Raw genomic sequence first — 11,130 nt, forward strand, 5'->3', positions numbered from 1 at the left:
TGAAGATCATACGATTCTACTATGTAGGACCGTTGATCTCTGTTCTTACACAAGTAGCCACATCCAATCACAGTTAGAAACACGCCCCTATGGACACACTTAACCCCTCCCTCTCAAATAATGTTAACCCCTTCCCTCCCAGTGTCATTTTTTACAGTAACAGTGCATATGTATAGCACTGATTACTCTAGTAATGTCACTGGTACCCTGTGCACTTTTTGTGTTCCTCACGTTTGTGTGTGTGCACTTTTTTATGCACTGGGTGAAGTCTTTTGAGTGTGTTTCACACGCTACGGGCTTAAAAAAAAAAAAAAAAAAAAAAAAAAAAAAGTAATGTCACTGGTAACCCCAAAAGTGTCAAAAATGTCAGTCAAGGGTCCGATCTGTCCGCCGCAATGTCGCAGTCCCGCAAAAAAAAATCGCAGATCGCCGCCATTACTCGTTAAAAAAAACAACAAAAATGACAAAAATCTTTCCCTTAGTTAGTAAACGCAATAACTTTAGCGCAAACCAATCAAAATACGCTTTTTGCGATTTTTTTTACCAAACATATGTAGCATAAAACAAATTGGCCTAAAATGTTAAAAAATTTTGATTTTTACATTTTTTTTTTTGGGAATTTTATATAAAAAAATTTGATTATTATAAAAAAAAATGTTATTTTTGCAAAATTGACGCTCTTTTTAAGTTTATAGCGCATGATCAAAAAATCGCACAGGTGATCAAATACCACTAAAAGAAAGCTCTGTTTGTGGGAAAAAAAAGACGTGAAATTCGTTTAGGTACAGCGTCGCACGACCGCGCAATTGTCCGTCAAAGCAACGCAGTGCCGAATCGCAAAATAGGCCCTGGTCAGGAAGGGGGTAAAATCTTCCGGGGCTTAAGTGGTTAAACTTGCACGATTTCAAAGCTGCATTTCAGTCCGACTTTGGGGTCGACTTGAAAGACATCTGCGCGGGTTTATGCACAGATGTCCATTGAAATCGCCCCCCCCTCCCCCGCAAAGTCGATGTAGCACCAATTGGGATGCTCTGATTGCCGATGTTCTGCCAAAAAACTCCAACTCACCAAAATCTCCAACCACATCACTTCTGGTGACTCTACAGCAGCAATATTCAGAGATTTGGACGAGTTGCAATTTTCACAGACCACCAGCAGCCTATACATTACAGCACACGACCAGTTGCCGGTGTTGTAAAATGTTGTCGGACCCGTGAAAAAATCGGACCTCGTCACTTCCGGTTATGGGAGTCTCAAGTGCGCATGCGCACCAGACATTATCTTGGTTTGGTAAACTTATAACACAGAGCGACCAGTTGAATGAGAGGAGGCGGGGCTGAGGTGGGACGGAAGACACCGCCGCGTCATCTGCAGAGCTGAATAGAGGAGGCGGGACGGAGGTGCGACCGTGTAATAAATGCAGGACTTTAGCGACTCCTTCTGTTTTATTATCTTTACTAATTATCGTATTATTTACCCTTAGGATTTCATTACATTTAGTATTTCTTATTTTGCTTAATAGAAATACTAAATGTCATGAAATCCGAAGGATAAATAATACGATAATTACTAAAGATAATAAAACAGGGAGTCGCTTAAGCCCTGCATATATTACACGGCCGCACCTCCGTCCCGCCTCCTCCGCCAGCTCTGCATATGTGCCTCCGTCCCGTCGCACCTCAGCCCCGCCTTCTCTCAATCAGCTGTCCGTTCTCTGTTATAATTTTGCCAAACCTCGAAAAATGTCTTCTGCGCATGCGCACGGACGACTCCTATCAACTGTTTTGTGACGCTCTGTCACCGGAAGTGACGAGGTCCGATTTTTTCACGGGTCCGACAAAATTTTAGAACACCGGTTGTCACAGAACACCGGGTAAGGAGGATAAAAGTTGTCGCCGCCTTGGATGGCGGCCATGTTGTTGGTTAGTAGCAGGCGGACTAACAATGTCCACTATATAGCATGTACAGCAGTGTATAAACTGCCGGTGGTCTGTGAAAACAGCAACCTGTCGAAATCTACAATTATTGCTGCTGTATAGTCACTGGAAGTGATATGGTTGGAGATTTTGGTGAGTTGGAGTTTTCGGCAGAACACCGGCAATAGGCTGCAATTTGACCTGTCAAATCGCATGTCAAATCGCACTGATGTGAGCGGGGGTAAATCAGATTTGTTAAATCTAAGTTGATCGGCCAGTGTGGAATATTATTTGTTTTGCATCATTCTACTTTGTTCATAAATACGATGGTAATTTGATGGATCAGATTATTTGATTACATGGTGGAAACAGGCGGGATCAATAATTTATGATCATATCTTAACTATAAATCAAAATCCACTTCCCCATGTGTGGCATATTGAACACATGGATTGGTGACCATAGACGTATTATTCCTAGATTCCTGATTCGAAGGGATCTATTGGAAAATAAATTGATAATTTACGGCTCCGCCCATTTCCCAATTGGATATAGAAGCTGTAAACATGTGAACCAATGGTAATGGGCCTCGAGATTGTGAGCAAGACTATTGGCAGAATGAGTAGTGAATGGGTAATCTGTATTGGTAGGAGGATGTTATTCGTCAACCAATCGTTTGACACGTTTTTCTCTGCTACCACGTTTCCTTATTCTGCCTTTCTGTTACTAGGAGCGTTGACGAAGCTTATGCTCTTTTTTTTCATTGGTCAAGGGCTAAGGGATATCCGGAAAGCGCTCCCTGTGCTCCCTCCTTTCTGCTATCCGCCGCCATCATGGTGAGTAGCCTTCGCTTGTGCTCTGAGAGGCCGAGGCCGCCGTGTGCTCCCTGGAGGGAGGAAAGCTGGGTGAATGAGTCCCGGAGAGCGGGCAGGGCCCGGGCTGTGTGTGGTGCGGGGTTAGAATGTTCTAGGTGTGTATAGGAGGGAGTAGTGAGGGGAAGTCGGGGCGGCATGGAGAGCGGAGCTCAGGCCTGGGGAGCCCGGCAATGTGTGTCCATGTGCTGGCAGTGTAGCGGCTTCTCCTATGTCAGGAAGGCCCGGCCTCCACATGGGAGCAAAGAGAGTTTGTAACACATGGCGGGGCCTACTCCTCTACACAAGGCCTTATATCCTTGGACGATCCTTCACACACGGATCATTACTCTATGACCCCTTTATTTCTTTATGGCCGCTTCACACTGGAAGGGGCATGTTCCTGCATGGCCCATCGCATTCCAGGTTTGATCCCCTATTCACCCTATTGGGCTGCCAAACAAACCAGAATGCACAAATAGTAATGCAAGTACTACTCTTCCAGATCTCTCCACACCAGATCACATGGAACTATGGTATCATGTGGTTTGATGGCTGTGTAATCTTATGGTCTGTGAGATGCAATTGGTATCTGCATGCATCTGGCAAGGGCATTGTTTCAGTGCAGTGCGATAAATGCGCCTTCCCCACACTGCGATCAGGTGTGCCCTTCCTGCACCACATTCCTGTATGATCAGGCCGAGTCCTTGGGGGGGGGGGGGGGTAAGGGACACCTGAGACAGCCTGTTGCTGTTGACAGCTTTACCAAAGACAAGAGAGCTAAGGCACCCCCCCTTGTTTCCACAACATGGCCCCCTTCTCAGGAAGAAAAAAACCCCGCAAGGAGGGTGCAAACGCCTAGTGGATTACCTAAGACACTTAGAGCCGGTTCACATACAGGCGACCCGACTTGCCGGGGTGACCTGTGAAGTCGCGGTGCACAGCGCGCACCCCGACCTCGGAGCGACATGCACGGACTTCATATCATTGAAGTCAATGCAGATTGCCCCAAAGTAGCTCAGGACCCTTTTTCTAAGTCGGAGCGACTTGTGTTGCTCCTATTAGAACGGGTCCTGTGCTAATCTATGGCAGGCGACTTTTCAGGCGACCAGGTCACCTGAGAAGTCGCCCCAGTGTGAACCGGCTCTTAATGAGATGTTATTAAAGTGGAATTCCTTTTAGGTTCCGCTTTCAGGACTCTTAACCCCCTTACATGCCACATCATGTCAATTTTGTTTTGGGGGGGGGGGGAGCAGGTACCTCATTTTGACAGGTACCTGTGGCTTTTACTTCCTCTCGTTCTCCTCTCCCCCCCTCTCCTTCCCTGCAATCTTCTGGGGCATGCCAGAGGTCCCAGGTGATTAGCCCAGCCAAATAAGAAGGTGCACCTGGCTGTGAAGGCGTAAGCTGTCACAGCTGGGAACGTTTTTGATCCTGATGCAGGAGGTTCGGGCGGCTGGATCATGGGACAGGTGAGAACGTGTTATAAGTCAGCGGCTACATTTTTTTTTTTTTTTTTTTTTTGTAGCTGCTGACTTTTAATAAACACAAAAAACTGGAACTCCGCTTTAAAAAACCACCAACGGGATCATGTACGTCTCCAGTACCAGGAATGACACATCTTTGCAGTTGGGAGGTTGATGCGTTTCAGGAGACAAGCTCCTTTCCACTGACCCATTCAAAATTGGTCCCCTGGTGTGGGGCTTCATGTCCACAGCCACATAATTTATTCGTGAATATCTGGTCATGAGTAAACTACAGGTCCCTTCTTCCACCATGGTGGACAGCTTGTAGTTCTCAATAGAGTAAGTACGAGCTTATTAGTGCGCTCATAGACCTTTCACTCTTCCTGCCTTGAAACTGGCAGGCCCTACAGAGGCATGGGCACAGAGCTGTAGAAGGGTCTGCAGGAACCAGAGTGCACCCTCTATGCAGTAATCTCTGGTGCAATGCTCTGCAGACTCCTGAGGAAAAAATAATAAATGCGCACTTACCACCTCCAAATAAATTACCTTTTTTTTTTTTTTTTTTTTTTTTCCCCCCCGTTTCAACGCAAGTGAACTTATCCTTTAGGTATTGGGGGAACCAAGCCTCTTTTCTAAGGTGTTGTGGTTAGCAGTCATACCCTGATGTAGTTTATAATGCAGTGCCATTGTATGTGAGGGCCCACTGACAACCTGAAATGTAGACAGAGAGCTGGGGGGGGGGGGGTAAAGGAATGGGCTAAGTATTACAGCCTATTCCTCTACTCCTAGAATTAAAGATGAACTCAAGGAGTTATAGTTCTGTTGCCCCCAACTTGGCACAATGTAAAGGATGTAGATCTCCTACCTAAGGAATCACTGGCAGTCACTGTAGTAGTCAATGCTGCTAGTGGTAGGTCTTCTGTGTTATGTGCCAAGTGACTTCTTCCTACTGACCACAGGAGATTCTCAATTTGGGCACTGCAAGGTTGGTATTCATAGAGTTCAGCTTTACAGCATATCTGTCATGGCTTCCCAGTGGAGACAGGAAATCTTTTACATTTTTACTGCCATAAGTCTTGACAGTCTATTGAAGATTTTCCATCGCTTCCTGTCCTATTGCTGAGGACTAAAAGTAGGATAAATGTCACAAACAGGAAAACCGCAGTAAACTTAGAGGCTTGAACTCTAGCCCAAATTATCCAAAACTGGAAGTGTTCTTTAGATCCAGTATATGGTTGCGATTGGCAGCAATTTTCTAGTAATTACGTTTTGCAATGTAGTAAAGGTTAAAAATAAAACGCTTCTCTTTGTCTTGCAGGTGTTCAAACGCTATGTGCAGATAGGCCGCGTTGCCTATGTCTCCTTTGGTCCCCATGCTGGTAAACTTGTGGCTATTGTTGATGTCATTGACCAAAATAGAGTAAGTATTAGGCTTATAACAGTTTGTTGCTGAGGGTTTTGCAGTAAGTATATTAAAGCGGTATTGAACTGAAAACCAAATATGTAATTATATTGCAGCTTACCAGTAATTGTGGTGGCTACATTAGTTTTTTGTTTTTTTGTTCCCTGGTGATCTGGCCAGTAATACATCTGTATTAGAATGCCTACACTAGATGAATGAGCACAGGGGGTAGATATGAACCAACACCGTTATCAGTCTGGGTTGGAGGGGAGTGTTGGATGTACTAGCAGATTTAAATACACTAACGTTAAAAGCCAAACCTTTTTACAGCTAGTCTTTTTTCTTTTTTTTTTTTGGGGTAAAGATTTTATAGAAATGAAAGCTGATCATTGTAAGGACCCCATTAGCGTTAAAGGGTTTGTCGCATCCCTGTAACTGCAAGACTTCTTGCTCTTTGGAAAAACAGACTTACTGGCCAGATCACCAGATAAAAATAGGCGAAAGAAAATTAATGCATCCATCACATCTAAGAGTTGGTAAGCTGCAATATCATTTGCTTTTGGGTTTAGTACAGCTTTAATATGTCAGGAAAAGAAAATGTAACTAAACCCAACTCATGAGGTCCTGCAAAAGACACTACACTGCCTCCTCTAGTGGCCTTATCTGCCCTATTCCCTCTTTTCAGAGCAGCTTTCATCTGTTTTCACTATCCTATACTGTCAGAAGCCTGATTCCTAGTTGAACATTAAAAAAAAAAAAAAACAAGAAAAATAGGTATCCTTTAAGTGAGAAAAGTCTATCTATGCATAATAAGACTTTAAAGCGTTGCACCAGCAATCAGCAGGTCGCTGGTGCCATGCAGATCTGTCAGAGTATCTGTGTGCCGGTAGGGGGGGGGGGGGAGGGGGAGAGGAGAAATCAACAGCTAGTACAAGGAACTTCTCCTCATGCTGCTGTCCTCGGAGGGGGGGGGGGGGGGGGAGAATCGGTCAGTGGCTGCAGCATTTGTAACATGTTCCCAAAATGAACTTGTTAAGCTTCATCCTCTAACCCAGTGGTTCTCAACTATGTTCCTTAAGACCCACTAACAGGACAGATTTTAGGTATTACCTTGGGGATGAAGACTAGAATACTGCAATCACTGAGCAGCAAATGATATCACCTGCGATGTATTTCAGTTATCTTGCAAACCTGGCCTGTTAGTGGGTTCCGAGGTTTACAATGTCACGAGCATTGATCTGTAGTTACTGTTTATAGCTTGTTTGAATTGTTTATCTATTTACAGGCTCTTATCGATGGTCCCTGCACTGGTGTAAGAAGGCAAGCCATGCCATTCAAGTGCATGCAGCTTACTGACTTTGTTCTGAAGTTCCCCCACAGGTAAATTACACGTTCAATCCTAAGTAAACTAAAACCACCCTGTAAAAGTAGGAACATTGGCAAAACTAAAAACCACCCTTTAATAAATGTACCTTTCTCGTTGGCTGTGTCTTAAAACTTTGCTATATTGCAGATTCTCAGCTGCTGCTGGTATCTAACTTTTGTTAAATCTGGTCCCCTACTGCGTGCTGTGGTTGCCATCATTAGTGCCTATGCCAGTACATTAAACAGTAATTGCTACAGGGAAGGGAATTTTAGGGGCTTGCCCCATCCTGCTATAGAAAGTTAAGCAATGGCCACCCCCTTGAATTCCCAGTCCTATGTACATGTCAGACATTACTATGAATTCAGCACTGGTGTCTGCAGTAGATAAAAGCTGGTAGGTGGCCAGAGCTTGCTCCTTTGGAAAGAAATTGGCAATGGCACCTTCCAAATTTGTATACTGATGTGAGGAACATCCAGTTCAGTAAGAATTTGCAAAGGTTTAATTATCTTTAAGCTGCTTCCTTGAAGCCTTTTAAGCACCCTTCAGCCCAGTCTGAGTGATGAACGTACAAAAGGAAATAAAGGCTGTTTGATTGCCTTCTACTATTTGTCTAGACTCTACCGTGTACGTCCATGATCTGGAACAAGCATGCAGTTAGTATTGGAGCTCCTGTTTTTTTTATTATTCATGGTCAGTGGCTCTACAATGACAGCTTGCTTACATGTTGTTGGTTATTTTTTTTCTCTGTAAAGCGATTCCCAAATGGGAGTAGGAAAAGCTTCATCATTGCTGTAAAAACGAATTTATAACATTACTGCAAGAGTTCTGTTAGTAACTTGGCATTATAAAAATAAGCTGTCATTGAGGATGTTTTTCTAGGTGCATGCTCTGCAGACGTCATCCTTATACTCTGGGGTCATCCTTTTTATTATGTTCAGTTTAAAGTGTATCTAATGTCGTTTTTTTTTTTTTTACATTGGAGGTGGTTTGGTAACGTAAGAAACCCAGTCTGGTGTGTTTTATTTTTGTCTGTCCCCACTAGGAGGGTTCACTGTGTCTTCTGGTGACCATTGTCACTAAGAAAGCGATAGAAAATTCAAACACTTTACACTTGTTACCAGAAGAGGAAGTGAGGTGCCACTTTCTGAGAGGAATTCCCCCTTTGGGGTGGTCCTATTTCTGTTATGTTTAAAGGAAGTGAAGTCAAATCTCCCCCAAATGATTTTAAAATTGTTCATTTTTCTTGGACCTGAATATTGGCAAGGTGAAACCTTAGTTTTCCACATTTTAAATAGCTGTGAATCTTTCATAGTCTAAAACTTGTATTCTGTCGTGTAGTGTAAAGTTTACTGTATTTTTTTTTTTTTTTCTTTAGTGCTCGGCAGAAATATGTCCGTAAAGCCTGGGAGAAGGAGAACGTCAATGAGAAATGGACTGCTACTAACTGGGCAAAGAGGATTGATGCTAGAGAGAGGGTAACTAATGTTTTTAGAATTCACATTGGAAGGATAAATGTTTCTTTCCACAGGTCTTGTGAAAGTGTTCTGAGGGTCTAGTTCACACCATAAATTGCACAGGAACCTATGCAATTTGGAGGCAGTGCAACTTCAGCCCATTCGTTTGAATTTGCTGAAATTGCGCTGGACTGCACCAAAAGTAGTGCATGCAAACTAGGGTAGGTAAAAACCCTGTTTGGGGTGTCCTTAACCACTCCTGGACCGCCTGTCACAGTTTTACGTCGCTACTTTGACGTTCAATGCTGGCGTTATGGCTGCCATAACCCCAGGATTTTCCTACTGCGTGGGCGGTCGCTTTCGCTTATTTATATTACAAGGGATGTTGCATTCCTTGTAACGGGAATAAATAAATAATTCTAGCCTCTAGACCTCCTCTGTAACTCTAAACTGGTAACCTATAGAAATTTTTTAAGCGTCGCCTATGGAGATTTAAGTACCAATGTTTGCCACCACTCAACGAGCGTGCACAATTTTGAAGCATATGTTTATTATCCATTTACTCAGCATAACATCTTTTACAGTATAGAAAAAGTTGGGTTAACTTTACTGTTATTTTTTTTTTTTTTTTTTTTTAATTCATCAAAGTTCCCCCCCCCCCCCCCCCCCCCCAAATTGCAAATATGGTGTGACAAAGTATTGCAACGATCTCCATTTTAATCTCTAGGGTCTCTGCTAAAAAAAATGTTTGGGGGTTCCAAGTAATTTTCTAGCAAAAAATTGATTTTTATCTTGTAAACAAGTGTTGTAAATAGGCCTGGTCCTTAGGTGGTTAAGGGGACAATGACACCCTCTGCAGATTAAAAGAGCAATGCGGTATGGGAAACGCACGCAGAATGTTGGTTTCCCGCACAGCGTTTGAACTGGCCCTTAGAGCTCATTCACACTGCAGCGGCACGACTCATGAAGTCCCATGCACCACGACTTCGGCGCGACTTGCACAGACTTCATATAATGTCTATGCAAGTTGCTCCGAGGTCGCCCTGAAGTAGAACAGGACCCTTTTTCTAAGTCGGAGCGACTTGTCTCGCTCCTATTAGAACGGGTCCTGTAGCAGTCAATGGACTGCGACTTGTCAGGCTAAGTCGCGGTAGTGTGAATGGAGCCTTAGTGTTCCTCACGTTGTCTGGCATTCAGTTATAAACAAACCACCAATGCAAACTTTTAGGCCTACCTTTTTTATGCTTGAGCTTAACTTGCTGTTCTACTTGCAGCAACATTTATTTGTGGAAGTTAATGGTAGTGCTCTGATTTTTTTTTTTCCCTAAATTCCTGTTGACATCTGCACTTAATGCATCGTCTTCTCGGTGAGAAATTTGCATGACAAAAATGTGCTCTTTTTTAATTAAGACCTACAGTGAGTTGATTTTACGTGGTCACCTCTTGCCTCCTTGCTACTTTGTTTATAGGCACAGGTGTTGATATACATGCATGAGGTAAACAAAAGTAATTTTGCCCTAAGGCTCCTTTCACACTATCTGTCCGTCGGACGGATTCCATTTTTCTCAGCGGGGGATCGAGCCGCTGAGCAGGAGGATGACAGCTGTGTTTCCACGCTGTGTGCGGAGACACAGCTGTCAGTTCCCCATACATCTCTATGGGGGAAATCAGATGGGAACGGACCGTCGGTCCGTTCTCATCCGATCTGATCCGCTGGACGGATGGAAAATAGGGTTTCCATCCGTCCAGATTTGACGGATCGGATGTCAGCGTGAAGGTTGCCAGGTCATGCCTGCATGTCTAATTGTAACTGTTCAATCTCTGGGATTGAATGTCATACTTGAAGAAGCTGTGCTGTGTGTGAGAATGCAAAGTTTTGATTTTTGTATGATTGATTCCATTTTTTTTATGTTCCAGAAAGCAAAGATGACAGATTTTGACCGTTACAAAGTCATGAAAGCAAAGAAAATGGTAAGCTTAGATTTAATTTCCATAATAAAAACGTGTTCATTGCTGGGAATAGATGCAGAATCCATACACTAGTTTCAATTAAATATTCAATGCTGAGCAAACAGATCATAATTGAACATTGGAATAAACCTTAGAACGCTGGTGAATTAAGAGGGGTTTCGTTTTAAAGTATTGCTTTTTCACTTGTTTCAAGCAACCAGTGCACAATTACATAAATTGTGGGGGGGGGGGGGGGGTGTTGTATCCTATTCTCTGAGGGAGAGCTTGGGCCTGTTAGCCCCCCGTAAAATGTGGCTTCATTTTACATTTGCTCCTAGAATGGAGATGTTTTTTGTGCATCCTGGATGTAATACTAATAGTTTATTTGTATTGGTCTTTTCAGAGGAACAAGATAATCAGACATGAGATGAAGAAACTCCATAAAGAGGTTACCAAGCCAGCAGCATAAATTTCTCTTAAAAGAAATAAAATCTGGTTTATACTTTCTTGTCTACTTGAACTTTTTTATTTAAATACAGCAATGATGTAATTCGGGTAACAGTCTTAACAAAGTGTGCGGAACCCCTGTTCTGCCAAAGGCGGACTTTACTGGCATAAACATGGGACCAGACCCATTGATGGTAGAAACGGGTGGTACATAGGCTGAGGTCCTAGTACAACATAACCCTTAATCCCATATACAGGATGAAATATTCCCCAAATGT

The 11,130-nt window shown here is 43.3% G+C and overlaps 1 protein-coding gene across 1 annotated transcript; it reads left to right on the forward strand.

Moving 5' to 3' along the window:
- Positions 1 to 2,715: 2,715 nt before the first annotated feature.
- RPL14 (ribosomal protein L14) lies at positions 2,716 to 10,911 on the forward strand. Its single transcript, XM_082263586.1, has 6 exons — positions 2,716 to 2,752; positions 5,552 to 5,653; positions 6,921 to 7,015; positions 8,377 to 8,476; positions 10,373 to 10,426; positions 10,809 to 10,911. The coding sequence occupies exons 1-6, from the start codon at positions 2,750 to 2,752 to the stop codon at positions 10,872 to 10,874; spliced, it is 420 nt and encodes a 139-aa protein (XP_082119712.1). The 5' UTR covers positions 2,716 to 2,749; the 3' UTR covers positions 10,875 to 10,911.
- The last annotated feature ends 219 nt before the right edge of the window (positions 10,912 to 11,130 follow it).

This window comes from Pelophylax lessonae (genome assembly GCF_965119305.1).
Source record: "Pelophylax lessonae genome assembly, chromosome: 7".
NCBI lineage: Eukaryota > Metazoa > Chordata > Amphibia > Anura > Ranidae > Pelophylax > Pelophylax lessonae.